We start from the raw sequence: 15,574 nt of genomic DNA, 5'->3' as shown, positions 1-15,574 counted from the left end.
CTGGGATGGGCTGTAAAACCACTCTGACCTGGCAGGAGTGATGAAAGGCAAAATTGTCCCATGCAGTCACAAATACCGGTAAATTCTACCTCTCTGCTGAAAGTCTTTCATACAGTGTGCTGTATTATGTGGACCAATGATGGCCTTTTGCAGCTGCAGTCCATTACTAGATATTGCTGCCCCCATCTGGTGTGGAACATGTACAGTTGCCCTCTTCCAATTGCATTCCTTCTATGGCAGGGCCTTTTTTTTTTTTTTTTTTTTGGGTCAAGTTGAAACTGGTCTCATCCACAAAGATAAATACATGCTTGTTTTTCACGGTCTTCAGGCTCCATGATTCTTCAGTAAATTGGAGAAACACAAATGGCATAGTGTTGTGCACAGTAGCTCAAAAGAAAATGCTTGTGCTGTTCACCAGCATCATAGATCCTGTAACGTACCTGGATGTATTGGTATCAGTTCCTCTCAGATGGGACAGGGTACAGCTGTCATCTTGATCTGCTGTTGCACAACTCTTGTAATGGTTGTAGTGCTAACATTCTCAGTGTTTTTGAAAATGTTGGTTTCCTTTCTTTGAGCCTGATGCTGCTTTTGGCAATAACAATCTCCACTATTACATGCCTCCTGTTGAGGCATAAATGTGCTGTGTGGGAGGTAACCATTGTGTCCTACAGTAGGGAGCCAAAGACTAGTCACAGTACTGCTACTGTGTATTGCTGGGTTTCATGTGATGTCATGTCTGCCTCATTTAGTTATTCAAAACTTTAGCTGGTGGTCTACCAAAGCTCAGTTGACAAAGCATTTGTATGGAGAAAGTGTTGCTCGCGTGAAAAATGCCTTACGCTTGCGTTGTTTAGGTTGTTGATATTGATCAAACTGTGAAACTGAAGTGTCTCTTCAAGGTTTCCCCATGAACGAACACAGGATTTTACAAACATCGAAAGGTGGCTTTTAAACCTCTCTGAAATCGAAGGGAGTGGAGTCAAAGCATGCTAGAGTTTGCAGTGATCACTTCGTGAGAGGTTTGTATATCCCTCTCAGCTATGTTAGTGTTTTCCAAGTACTTGTCCACCATTATTAGATCAGTGATTTACAGGTCAGCGGTGCTGCATGTGACCTCATATGCACCACTGCCACCTTTTGTGTCCACAGACTCTATCTGTAGTGGCATGCGTTCTTGATGCTCTTTCTTTTGAAAGACACGGAAACTCTTCAAATTCGTCCTCAACCTTTGGTTGGTTGTCAGAGTATGATTTAGAACCTATAGCCATGGAGAGAGACAGACAACTACGCAAGCCAAGTTGTTCGTGACGAGCAGCAACTACTTGAAGTGTTTTTTCTGGAATCCAGGATGTTGATACAAATAGTTTCCTTAATTTGTTTTTAACGGATTTTGTTCAATTTTTAGTCATGATAAAGCAGTGCATCTTTGTAACCTCACTTTATAAGCACAAAGCTAAATAATGGCAAAGAGGCACATTCCAGTTTCAGTACTGGAGCTGGTAGGAGTGAATGGCACATTGTGCCATATGTAATGTGCACAGTGAGTGCGCAACAGCCAGGAATTTGTTAGGGTGCACCTCCAAAACTAATGGCCCTTTTCCACTACCCTTTTTCAGCTCGCTTCAGCTCACTTCAGCCCGACACGGCTCGCGTTTCGACTACCAAAAACCAGCACGACTCAGCTCGTTTCAGCCCTGCTTAGCCCCTAAAACTCGCACCGTTTTGGAGTGGGGCTGAAGCGAGCCAAAGCGAGCCGACTGAGGCTGGAGGCGTGAGCAGACACTCCCCTGTGCACTGATTGGTGAGGAGGCGTGTCCTCACATGCCCACACACGCCCCGCGAGCGCGCTGGGATCTGTAAACACCGCAAACCCGGAAGAAGAATAATTACGAATTACGAGAATTTCTGAAGCCTTATGCGCCTCGCCTCATCTATACGCTCTTGCCAGTATCTGTTGGCGTTGTCGGTGACAACAAGCCACAGCACCAAGACCAGCAACACTAACGACTCCATGTCCTCCATGTTTATTGTTTACTATTCGGGTCGTGAGACTACCGCTTAAAAGCTCACTGAATCAGTCAGAGCATCGTGGACGAGTTCACGGAGCGCAAGGCTCGCCGTATGCCCTTCAAATAATGCGCGCAGTAGGCTATTGATGTTTTATTATGAGCCATGTACAGTATGTCGCCTAATGTTTTTTTGTTTCTGAGTTACATGTTCGTTTGAAGGACTTAATGTACAAAATAACATAGTTGCACCCCGGAGTGTTGAAATTGGTAAACACAGTGCATTCAGTGAGGTTTGCACCGCCCTCCTTTTATTTCTGACTCTTCCTGTCACCACTCTGAGCGCTCATTCGTATGCCCTTCAAATAATGTGCGCAGTATAGGCTATTGATGTTTTATTATGAGCCATGTACAGTATCCTAATGTTTTTTGTTTCTGAGTTACATGTTCGTTTGAAGGACTTGATGTACTAAATAACATAGTTGCACCCGGTAGTGTTGAAATTGGTAAACACCGCAGTTGCGGACATTTTGTAGCCTAAAATGATGTTATGATAAGCTTTAATAAAGGGCCCGGTCATTTGCCCCGCCCCCGGCCCGGCTCTGACTTGTTCCGCCACTGTCACTGATGTCACTGTTTGCGCTGCTTAACGACATCACATGACGTCCACCCACTTTCGCTAACTCCACCCAATGTGTCCACCCACTTCCAGCCAGCACGGTTCAGCGCGGTTGTAGTCGAAATGCAACTTCAATAGCCCCGCTCAGCCCGACTCGGCACGGCACGGCTCAGCCGCGTTTGTAGTGGAAAAGCGGCATAAGTTGCTCAAAACGACCTTTTTCTGGTTCTAACAGTACCATGTAGACCCTTTCTATTTTGTTACAATGTTAAGTAGAGGTGTGTTTGGGGGTCAGCATGCAATTAGTTACTTTATTTTTGCTAAAATCACAGTATCTCTGCAACCATAAGATTTTTTTTTTTTTTTTTTTCAAAATTCCAAAACCTGTGATCTTACATTTTGCTCATGTGTGAGAATCTTTCAGAGCCTATAAATGCTGAAAAAAAGCGATGAGTTAGTTGAGCAAGATAACAGGATGGTGTAGCCATTCATTTGATGTTGAAATGTTTTTAGATGCAATATGTTGCACACGTTTCAGTGGATAAAAAGGTAACGACAAGATTTGGCAATACACAGGGTAGTTTATCACAGTGATCTTATAAATTAATCTTGCAATGGCCTTTTCCTTTGTGCCAGTTCCGTAATTATTGTAGAGACTTTACCTTCAAATTTCAAACAGGTTCAATTCACCTTAAAATCAGCTCTGTAAAGGGACACCAAGGCCCAATCCCAATTCTAATTTCTACCCCTCCCCCTTCCCCTCCGCCTTCCCCTTGGCCCTTCCCCTTGAAGCTGAGCTACAAGGGATAGGGCTTGAAATTCAACCCCTACGTATTGGGATAGCCCTTCAACGATCGCATACGTCATCGCGTACCTCCGTCAGCGTTTACGTTAGCAAAACGCGACCAAATGCGTCATTGGCTGCGACCAGCCGCTACAGGCAGAGGCAGAACCAGAGATCTCTGCTGGCAGGGTGTGATTTGTTAACTAACACCACTGAATGGGATATCTTTGGCGCTTCGTGCACCACATCCGACAGAATGAGGTGTCAGAACACTCATGTAAACAATAAAAGCGAGAATAACAGAACAAAACGTACGCAGTAAAGCAACCGAAAACAATACTCACTCCCAAAGCTTTTTAGCAGCAGCTTGGATTTCAGAAATCGCTGCTCATTCTCAGCTCGAAAGCGAATCAAGCGGCGTGTTTCCTCTGGATAACAACTTAAAACACGTAAATAATGGAGAAAATACATTTATGACAATCTTTCGCCGCGGGAACCGCCATCTTTCTGAAATCCGCATGAAATCTCGCTGAAATCCGCATGGCATTGTGGGAAATCACTCAAACCCCTTCGTTCGGAGTCTGCTCCAGGAAAATCTCCGTTTGGAGGGGTACAGAAGCCCTCCCCCAACCCTCCGCGTTAACTGGGATTGGGATACCCCTACCCCTTCACGTGAACGTGCAAAATGGAGGGGAAGGGCCAAGGGGTTGGTCCAAGGGGTGAAATGGGATTCGGCCCAAGTGTGCAGAAGATGGTTTTATTTATAAAGGTGATGACAATCCAAATTGGCAAGCAGAGATCAAAAACTAAACAAGCAAAAGGTCGGGAGATGGCATAAACAGGTTTGCACAAGCAAAGATGGAAGCACAAACAAAACTCCAGGAGTCAGGAAAATGCGAGAAGGCTTGGTAATGTGTATGTAGCGTAATACTTCAGTGAGCATGTGTTTTCAGAGCCTTTATATAGGTGTGCTGACACTTCAGAACTGCTATCTGTTAAAAGGATGAAAGACTAAGGACAACTCAAATTTTAAGCAACAAGCTTGACAGTTGCTGTGCAGTGAGCTCTTTGGGATGGTGCTTCTGACTTTTGTTTCCAGATCATAGGAACTACTTCATGTACCAGATGTCACTCAGATCCTTTTGTGAATCTGCCTCACAAATGTATCATTTTCAAAATGTATGGAGCAGACACCAAACAGCCCTGTTGGCTTGAAGTTACTGCTTTGTCCTGTACAAGTCGAACCCATTCATTCCGTAAGCGTCCTGCTGACTTTGGGCTGTAATGGATTGAAATTCTTTTTATTTATTTAAAATCTGCTACACTTGAACAGCCTTGAAGGGCACAACTCTTGGGGAGGTATGTTTTAGTTTTGTGGAATAAAAAAAACATGCTGCACTTTGCAAAGCAGATGAAGCCAGAAATGCTGTGAACTTTCAGGTGTTTTGCATATGACCTCACTTCCTTTGAATTAACAGTAACTTACCAGGAACACGTTCATGTAACTGTGGACTCTGAGCCAAACTTTACCAGCTAAATGGAACGTGTTCTTGTATTAAAATACAATTTAGACAGTAAGCAGTTTAACACGTCTAGTTTTATAAGGTAGCATTTCCAGGGGTGACTTTCATAAGACTAGCACTTTAAATTATAGTAAATTATACCCATAATTGGCAATTTTTTTTGTGTGTGTAACTTTTTAATTTAACTTTGTCAAATACCATGTCACCTTGTGTTGATGTATGGCTTGCTTATTTATTTATCCCCTCTACCTGTTTGCTTTAACAGTGCAGTGGCTGAGGGGGCACCTAACGAGGCTGGTGAAGGCGAGGAAGTACCAGATACAGCAGAGACAAATTTGGAAAATGGGTCAGATCTACTCTCCTTTTTAGAAGAAATGGCAGTGAAGTCAGATGACCTCTAAAACCTGGGTTAACATTTTGTATGGCCATGAAACAGCTTTATGTAGTCCCCCCACCCACCCTTTTTAAACTGATGCTTTGTGTTTGAAGCAAAATGATTTTGGGTTTTTTCACACATCTTAAATTTGCAACAGTATTCTTACCAGAGTTGGGTCTCAAAAGATGAGAGAAAATGTGCTTCTTTTGCTACATTGTATGATATTATTGGTTTTGTTTTGAAATGGTACTAAAAAAATATGCATGGCCTTTTTGGGGAAAAACATTAATTTCCTATGTTTATAGATTGTGTAAACTTTTATAAAATTCATAACTCCCTAATATGAATGTTTTTGATTGGTTTCAAATTATATACCTGGTAATTACTTACTGCAACTTTATATACGGATTATGCTGTCAAGTCTAAAGGGAGAAAATGTCTCTGGAAGTTAGCATGCCAGAGTAGCGGAGTGGTATTACTGAAAGATTAAGAGGCACTCTCCCCATTTTAGTAATTTTGCTGTTTTCAGTGCTATGAGCCTTTGTGTCTTGGGGTTATTTTATTTATTACAACCAAATATAAATTGGCTGTGCTGTGAACATGCTTGGTCACTTGCATTTATCATGCATGTGGAAACTTTGTAAATCTGACTGGAATTTTTGTTCAGTTTAGTTAACACCATTTACATAATTTTACTAAAAGGCTGCTGATGGAAGCTTAATTTGTCCTAATTTGGTCTTTCAAACTGGCACACTATTGGAATTAATTTGTCTTGGCTGAAAGATTACGTTTGTTAGTTGTACTGGTAGGTGCCTGCAGAATTGTAAAATGAGTCCTGTTCCTCTACTGGTAGGCCTGTTGAAGCAGAAGTGCTTGAAGTTGCCATTGAGATGTCTTTGGATGAATGGAAGGCTATTCAGCAGCAAAGCCGACCAAAGGCTGAGTTTAACATCCGTAAGGCAGATACAAAGTTGCCCCCCAAAGCTGTGGTGATCCACAAGTCCAAGCGCCTTAAGGTGATCAGAATATTACAGGAGAGATTGCAGAGGTGTCCACCATTTGCAAGTCTTCACTTATTGTGTTGTCTGTTTTGTGTATAGGAACATGGCCTTGGTCTGATTGAAGAGAACCTAGCTTACCAGCGCCCTGCTAATGACATTACTTGTCAGGTAGACATCAACTTTGGGAGTCTGGGGAGGCGTGGGCGTGGAGGACGAGGACGTGGGGCTCCTGCCCCCCAAAGATCTCAGAAATATTTTGAAGTGGTAAGTGTGTATGAGAACACCTCATTGTAAATAATGCTTATTTACACTTTTTTTTTTTTTTTTTAAATAGTGTGAATTACAACTTGCAAGAAAAGTGTAGGTCCTGCTGAACAAAGTGTGTCTTGGTACTGTGTTCACAGAACTGAAGTGCTCTTGAGGCATTTCTGCATGCCTGCTTTACCTATTCCACATGTGTGAATGGTTTTAATGACTGCTTGATGGTACTGCTCTGTGTACAAGTCAGCTGCCCTCTTGCTCTCTAAACTGTTTTAAATGCCTAGATTTATTGGGCAATTCTGAATTATGCTATAGAATAGGTCATCCAGATGTTTTCATGTGGTGCACTAGGCTTGTGCTGCTTGGTGTCACGTAGTGTTTGATGCTGGTATCGGCGCATTTTATATGAATAAATGTACATGGTTTTGCACTGATAATCCAGACTGACTCGCACTGATGTACCAAAGCTGTTCCTTTATCCACTGGGCCATACAATAGTTGGTCCAGTTTCTTTACACAGGCCTCCCAACGCTCCTGCTTTGGGTAGAAAATTCCTTGAAAAATCACATTGGATCCTGCCTTTCCACTTGGGAAAATAAAGGGCCCACAAACAATGTTGCTATTAAAATTGTCTGCTAGATTTCACATGTGCCTGCTTGGAGAGCTGCGTGCGTGTGCCATTAGACAGTGGTAATCAGCAAACCAGAAGCATGGTACATTTTACACATGTGCCATAGAAGGCAGACGGAGCGGTGATGTTGGCGATTTTAAAGTCCCTAACTTCAGGTTGGAGTTTTCAATTTTGAGGATGGCTCATGTGGACAGTTGAAAGTCACACCTGGAGGACGCTCTGGACTCTTGCAGTAATGCTTTTATGGCTGACAGGGTGTCCGCAGAGTCTAAAAAAGTCTAAAATTACACATTTTCAATTTCAGGCCTAAAAAAGTCTAAAATACAGAGATGTCTTGCACTGTTGGTCTGAAATCTCATTTGGGTAATTTAAGACCTAGGTTATGTGCAGAATTATTCTGCACGTAGAAAATCTTCCCAGAAGTTCCTTTCAGCACAGAGATGTCACCCGGGATTGGTTAGCATCTAGGTGCTGAAAGGAACTTCCGGGAAGATTTTCTAGTTTCGGTTGTGTTGCCAGATTGGGCGGTTTTAAGTGCGTTTTAGCAGGTTTTGAACATATTTTGGGCTGGAAAATGTCAGCAGTATCTGGCAACACTGCCGGCGGGAAGATTTCCTGGTTCCAGTTTACAGCGCTGACTCAGTTCATGCAATTGCTGGTGTTGCATAGGCTACCGTGTAAGCTCTGTCAACTTCAGCGACAAATTAAAAATGGAAGCAGACGAAATGGTTCCTAAAAGACCTAGTAAGGGGTCAGTCATCTGGCATTTTTTTTGGATATCGTGAGGAGGATGTGGGTGCCAGTTTGTAAAGTGTGCAAAAAAAACCTGTCATCACGAAAGGCAGCAGCACGACAAATATGTTCCATCACCTGAAACTCACCCGGTACAGTATGAAGAGTCTCTTAAACTCCGAACTACTTGCCCACGAGCTAACAAACACCCCCCCCCCCCCCCCCCCCCCCCCACACACACACACACACACACACGCTAAACAAATGACCATAGCGGCCTCGAGCTCCAAAGCCCCCCCCCCCCCATATGAGAAAACGAGTCAGAGATGGAGAGCGATAACAGATGCAATCACTAACTTCATTGCTGAAGACATGATCCCAGTTAGTATAGTGTAAAAACCAGGCTTCCAAAAATTACTAAACACTCGATCCCAAACATGAGTTGCCTGGTCGCAGATATTTTACAGAGAAGGCAATACCAGAATTATACACATCTGAGAGGCAGAGCCAGAAAACATTCAGTTCAAAAGTGTGTAAAGAGGAAAATTGTTTTGCAGATCTCTCTTCTCTCCCTCAATCTCTCTTGTGAATGTTCCAGTGGCTCTCAGTAGTCAGTTTAATAGCTTGGAGGTCTATTTTTTAAAAATAATTTAATGAAAGAGCACTTCTTATTTAGGCTAAATGTCTGTGTTGAGCTTGCACTTTATTTATTTGAGCTCTGAGCAGCTCTGTATTGTGTTGCCCCTTTGTTGCAATTTTCAAGATTGTTTTTGCAGTTTGTGCCACATCTTTGAATAAAAAGTCTTTCAATTCAATTGTGATTTAATCACCAACATGAAAATTTAATGTGTTGTTGAAAACCACCTGTAAAGTTAACAAAGAATGTTATTTAATCTGCAGGGATTGTAGTGAAAACAGTAAAGAGTAAAAGTTAGATTTCATGGGGTCCTTTAGAGGAGATTTAAATATATCGATGTATATTGTATATCGTGAAATGGAGAAAATGTATTGGGATATTCATTTTTTTCCCATATCGCACAGCCCTATTGTCACGGTTTGTAGCAAAATGGGCAAATGCAAGTTTAACGACTGCTGGCTTGAACGCAATGATTTTGTAGACTGGTTAAAACGTGTACCAAACAATCCGTTTGAGGCGTACTGCACATTGTGCAAAAGAACACTCAAACTCGGCACCCTGGGTGTAAAGGCACCGGAATCGCACGTGAAAGCGGAGAAGCACCAGGCTGCCATAAAAGTCTGCAACAATCGCATGCCATCACTCAATTTTGTTCACTGTTGTCAGGTCCAAGCACATCTCGAGACGGTCTATCAGCTAACTCCGTGCAAACTGTAACACTACAACACGCAAACCATACGGAATCGAATGCCTCATCCTCAAGTGATTTGTGGGATGTCTTTGGCTCCACTGCAACTTAGTTCCTCATTAATGCAAGAGCGCACCCGAGGGATGTAATGAGTTCATTGGTGAATGATAAACTGTTATTTCGAAAGTAATTCAGGCTCTCCCAATTTTCTTTTTTTTTTTTTTTTTTTGTGCGGCATAAGTCTTAAATTTAACCTGCTATGGTCTTAAAGTCTTAAATTGAACTTGTTCAAGCCTGCAGACACCCTGGGCTGAGGACTACAGTTGACTTGCTAACTTTAGGACTGCAGTTGTCATGAACAGTTTTGCACTCAAGTTTCCATCAATGAAGAGTTACAACATCAACGAAACTGTCTTCGTGTTAAAACTGTTAATATTATGGTCATGCTGTCTGTTGTTGCCCAAATGAGGATGGGTTCCCTTTTGAGTCTGGATCCTCTTGAGGTTTCTTCATGTCGTCTGAGAGAAGTTTTCCTTGCCACTGTCACCACAGGCTTGCTCATTGGGGATAGATTAGGGATAAAATTAGCTCATGTTTTAAGTCGTTCAAATTCTGTAAAGCAGCTTTGCGACGATGTTTATTGTTAAGTGCTATACAAATAGGCTTGACTTGATTCGCATTTTTTGAGATTTAACATGCTGGGACAGCTTACCAGAAACTTCTGCCAAAGTACACAAAGGCATTTCCTTGCTTTGAAGAAGTCTGAGTGCCACGGGAGATGTACAGTGTGTTCGGTAGATTTTGTTTCTCACAGCAGCATCAGGGATGTCCGGAGACGCATAGGTTGCCCATCATGTAAGCGGGCTGCAAAAGGCCTGTCTAGCACTCCTAAGTTGACATCGTATAGTTGGTTCAATAATTTGGTGTCACAAAGGCCAAAGTGAGCTTCACCAACTTTTTTTTTTTTTGGATGGAGCACGATATGCAGCTAGCTGCAGCAGACCATGCTGGTGCCCTTTTCTGTAAAATGTTTCCAGATAGTCAAATAGCCAAGGCAGATTCTACCGTAACTGGATCCATTAATCACTTGCCCACAAAATAAATTTTTCTCGTCCTTTTTTCAGTGAGGTAATATTTTCAAGATTGAAAATATGGTATTTGGTCTTCTAGATTTTGTCTTATAGATAGGTCTTCTAAAACAGCACGTCATTTAAAAATAGAGAGTATATCAATAAAATTTTTAAAGAATAAAGTTCTATTTCTTTGACATATCTGACAGACATAACTCCCATTTTAAAAATCACTTTCATTATCCCTGTTGCTATCGTCGACTCGGCCATTATGGATCTTTGGTAGTTATCGTGTGGAAGCAGGCTTTATAATTTTTGGGTGTCAACAGATAGTTGAAATAGATTAACAGCGAAAACTATTTCGTTCACGAGAGAAGCCCACTTTTTTTTTTTTTTTTTTTTTTTTTTTTTTTAAAATGCTATTGTCAGTCAAATGCACCTGACGGCGATAGCAAAATTCAAGCCCTCACCACACACGTTGACTGACGCAAAGAGGAAATTCTACTGCGCATGATTTTTGTGACGGCAGACATTTACTTCCGGGCAAGACTTGGAGTTCTGACAGCTAGATTTCATCAAATAAATCAAGGTAAGATTTTCAGTCAGCTATCCTGACGATAGAAATTTTTGACGATAGAAACATTGAGAATATATTTGTGCATTCATATTTAAAGTTTTCCTCCAGAAAGCTATCATAAGTTGAGAAATCAGAGCCACTTGTGACCCTTTCAGCCAACAGGCCATTTCAATGTGTTATTTCCCCGCGAAAGTGACAGTTGTGTCTATCGTCACTGTTCTGACAATTATTGTTTATTTTGAAAATAAATTCTTTATTTCAATATTTTATTTTATTTGATTCTAGTGATGAGGTATTTAATATTACTAAATTTGTCAGATTAATAATGTAAGAAAGTTTTGTTGCTATTGTCATCTAGAGTGTCAGAATATGATGGTAGACATTAGTTTGTCTGTCAGATTTTGATGATAGAAACCGATGTGTTTCTATTGTCATTTAGCATGTCTGTCATGTCAGGCTTTTATTAATTAGTTACCAGGACTACTGTCCTAAAATTTACTGTGAATGTCCAAGACCCCAAATGCTACTAGAAAAACTTAATAGAATGATCAAAATGATCAATTCAGCAATTTAAGGCTACGTTTACATTACGTCGAATCAGCGGATCATCAGATTAACGTTCCTAAAACGATTCGCGTTTACACTAAAACCGTTAGCCGTGCACACAGCAACACCAATACGCGGATACGCTCGGCTCCGCAGGCATCCTGCGCTCCAAATCACTCCGCCCTGAACAGCGAGTGCCCTCTGGAGGGTGCGCGCTCCGGCCCTGCGCAGCTCACAGAGCGCGCGAGTGAAGTGCACAAGCCACGATTCGGGACTGAGCCGCTGTGTGTGAGATCCCAGCGCATATCACTTATTACTTGCAAGTGGAAGGATGGCAAGCCTAAAGACAATCATAACTACACAATGGGCAGTATTTGCATCAGTATTTGCAGTATTTTCATACTTTTATACTCTTTAATGAAAGGTGATACAAGGCGGAAGTCTGCGCCGTTTTTCAGCAGTCGCGTCACATGACCAACGCCAGCGAATCAGGAAGGTGGCTGTCACAGTGACGTTGTCCAATGAGACGCCAGCTAGAGCTCAGCACAGCGTATTCGCGTATTCTCAATGTTTACACAGCACCGGAGCTGATACGATCTAGATTGAATACGTGGACGCTGGCGGATTCCCGTTTCCCCGCTTTTTCAGGGGGGTTAATGTAAACGGACAGTGCATCCGCGAAGAAAACGAGACAGATACGGTCTAGTGTAAACGTAGCCTAAGGAGATGGGACTTAACTGGCCTCTGTTATGGTAGACTCTGCCCCAAGTAATATTGGTGTGCCCAGACCAAAACCAGGTCTATAGTGAGGAGCCAGTCAAGTAATTTTAAGAAAGATCTGCAGGAAAAAAAATCCATTCAGCCTAGCCACTGATGGTAGTGATGTCAAGTTCTACCCACTGGTAGGGAGACTTTAACAAGATGTGGTTAGGTCAGTACTGTTCTACTTGGTATGGCTGAATGCAGGGAGTCCTCTGCTGTTAATATTTGAAGCATTAGATCAGGAAATGTCCTCAAGAGACTTGAAGTGGTTAAATGTGCTATCTTTTGGTGCTGAGAATGCTAACATAATGCAAGGGACCAAGTCAGGCCTAGCATTTCACCTGAAGAATGTAAATGAAGACAAGTTGTGCTTGCCACATCATACACTTGGCTGCTGAGAAAGCCTGCAAGACTTGGCCTGTCAGTTCTGAGGATCTTTTGATAGACATTTACCTTGACCATTCTGGTGTTTCAGTAAAGATCAAGCTCATACATTTTTGATGACAAAATAACAGGTCTGTATCAATTAACGGAAGTTTGTTTTGCTAACCAGTTCTATTTATCAGTTAAAGGTTTTTTTTCTCTCTTCCTCTTATTTGATTAGCAAATAAGTATTAAGTCAGTTTCAATCTGTTTAACCTTAATTGTAAAATACTTTATTTTGGTGATTTCCCTGGCCACGTTTATTATGCCATGCTAACTAATTTTGCTACATTCCAAGTCGTATCCCTCTTTGCAAAAATGTTGGGAGCTCTGTTTTACATTGTTCTAATGGTCTTATGGTTTGAGTGCACTACAAGAGCCATGTAACTCTACTGGTAATGCTGCCACAACCATTTTATTTCTTTCTAAAGACACTTGTCAAGTCCCTTCAGGGGATTATTGAAGAGGGTATCAGGAATTGCTAATGGCCATCAGGATGGTTAAAAGATTAAGGTCTGTAGGATAATGTGGAGTCTGAAGCTTTAAGATCAACAAAAAATCTCGTTCATTTCTAGTCTATTTTGTAGTATTACATAAACCTTAGTCTCAGTTGTCTGACTTCAGAGCAGCAAATCATCTATCTGCATCTTAGCTTTCCTTGTCTGTGCTGCTGAACAGGAAGCTGTAAATGTCTTTGCTTGCAGAACATGAGCTGGGGCTTGACTTCTGAAAGTGAAATGATTTTCATTAAACAAGAATTCCTTAAGTATTGTAGCTGCTGTTCACCACAAAGCACATGCAGTTTATATAATTTTAAATTCTGAGCTTGCTTATAACTAACCTTGGGTGTATTTAGTCCTGATTTAAGTTTTGAAAGCGTTCCTGACTTAACTGTATTAATAAAAAATGCTAATGCCACTTGTTACAGCTACTTCTGATTTGTAATGAGCTTTCAGTAACTTCCCGCCCCTCCCTGCTGTCATGTAATGTGGTCTGGACGCATTGTGTACATTGGGTTATTTTCACACTTTCAAAGAGCAGGGCCAATAAAACATTCTTGCTCCAAGAAATGGATGTCTGGGTGTTGCTGTTATTAGGGCCTGAACACTGTAGGTGCAAAGCCGTATTTTTGTCTCGGGGGGGGGGTTTCTCTCCCTCTGTGGAAACTTGTTTTTGAGGCACTTGCGATGCTCAAGCTCCTAAATTTTGGCACACTGACCAATTGTGCATAAAATCAGTTACACTGAGCAAGGGACTGGGTGTGGTCCCGGAGCTCTATAGTGCCCTGAAGAACAAGCTATGGTTGAGATGAAGTTGCTCAGATCGGCATGAGATTTGGGGTGATCGATACTCTTGTGATATAACCAAGTGAACTTTGTCCTGTATTTGGCTCCACCCAACAGGAAGTCAGCCATTTTGAATGGAATGTGGGATTTTGAAGTTTCCCTGAGCTGTTTTGAGGGGCTTACGATGGCTACAAACTCATGAAATTTTGCACATTTGTCCTATGATACAATTTGAGGTGATATGGAAAATTAGGCCCAATTCTAATTTCTACCCCTTCCCCTTCCCCTTGGCCCTTCCCCTTGAAACTGAGCTACAAGGGATAGGGCTTGAAATTCAACCCCTACGTATTGGGATAGCCTTTCAACGATCGCATACGTCATCGCGTACCTCCGTCAGCGTTTACGTTAGCAAAACGCGACCAAATGCGTCACTGGCTGCGACCAGCCGCTACAGTCAGAGCCAGAGGCAGAACCAGAAATCTCTGCTGGCAGGGTGTGATTTGTTTACTAACACCACTGAATGGGATATCTTTGGCGCTTCGTGCACCACATCCGACAGAATGAGGTGTCAGAACACTCATGTAAACAATAAAAGCGAGAATAACAGAACAAAACGTACGCAGTCAAGCAACCGAAAACAATACTCACTCCCAAAGCTTTTTAGCAGCAGCTTGGATTTCAGAAATCGCTGCTCATTCTCAGCTCGAAATCGAATCAAGCGGCGTGTTTCCTCTGGATAACAACTTAAAACACGTAAATAATGGAGAAAATACATTTATGACAATCTTTCGCCGCGGGAACCGCCATCTTTCTGAAATCCGCATGGCATTGTGGGAAATCACTCAAACCCCTTCGTTCGGAGTCAGCTCCGGGAAAATCTCCGTTTGGAGGGGTACAGAAGCCCTACCCCTTCCCCTACCCCTCCGCGTTAACTGGGATTGGGATACCCCTACCCCTTCACGTGAACGCGCAAAATGGAGGGGAAGGGCCAAGGGGTATGTCCAAGGGGTGAAATGGGATTCGGCCTTAGTCTAGGTGGGCTTCATTAACTCCATAGTGCCACCTACTTCTAAAATACAGGTTTGACACCTATTTGAAAACTCATGAAATTTGGCACATAAGTCACTCATGCACACACACACAGCTTTGGGGGCTTGACCCCAGGTGCCTCCAAGGGACTCCATAACACCCCATACTGTACGTCATGGAGACTCCTGCCTGGTATATGGTTTCACCTATCCGTGTCAAATTTGGTAGGTGTGTGGGGTGCCCCAAGATGAACAAAATTTCCTATACGTTGCATTAGCCATACTCAATAGGAAGTGAAATTTTTGGTTTTGTTTTGACTCGTGTTACATTTTAACAAACTTGTCCTAGGCGGTTTGTTGAATCCATGCCATATTTGGTAGACGTCATGTCAAGATGTTGCTGATTTTTTTTTTTTTTTTTTTTTTTTTTTAAATTGCGAAGGGATTTGAGACATTGCAAGATGCTGAAATGGCGCACCAATAAACTTGTTACACCACACACAGGAATCATGTCTCATCATATTAGTCACATCAGTGCATTGCCTGATATGGCTAAAAATTCACAGGTTATTAGGATATAATGGTTCTGAAGATATCCACATGCCCAATTTGACCCTCTGG

The 15,574-nt window shown here is 42.1% G+C and overlaps 1 protein-coding gene across 1 annotated transcript in view; it reads left to right on the top strand.

Moving 5' to 3' along the window:
- zgc:103482 (intracellular hyaluronan-binding protein 4) overlaps positions 1–15,574 on the top strand; it is a 55,343-nt gene that overhangs the window by 23,220 nt on the left and 16,549 nt on the right. The window contains exons 5-7 of the mRNA XM_060934868.1: positions 5,201–5,320; positions 6,165–6,327; positions 6,412–6,576. Of these exons, the coding sequence (XP_060790851.1) occupies positions 5,201–5,320; positions 6,165–6,327; positions 6,412–6,576 (448 nt within the window). The remainder of the gene's footprint in view (positions 1–5,200; positions 5,321–6,164; positions 6,328–6,411; positions 6,577–15,574) is intronic.

This window comes from Neoarius graeffei, chromosome 12 (assembly GCF_027579695.1).
Source record: "Neoarius graeffei isolate fNeoGra1 chromosome 12, fNeoGra1.pri, whole genome shotgun sequence".
Classification (NCBI taxonomy): domain Eukaryota; kingdom Metazoa; phylum Chordata; class Actinopteri; order Siluriformes; family Ariidae; genus Neoarius; species Neoarius graeffei.
This window is presented reverse-complemented; position numbering and strand designations above follow the sequence as displayed.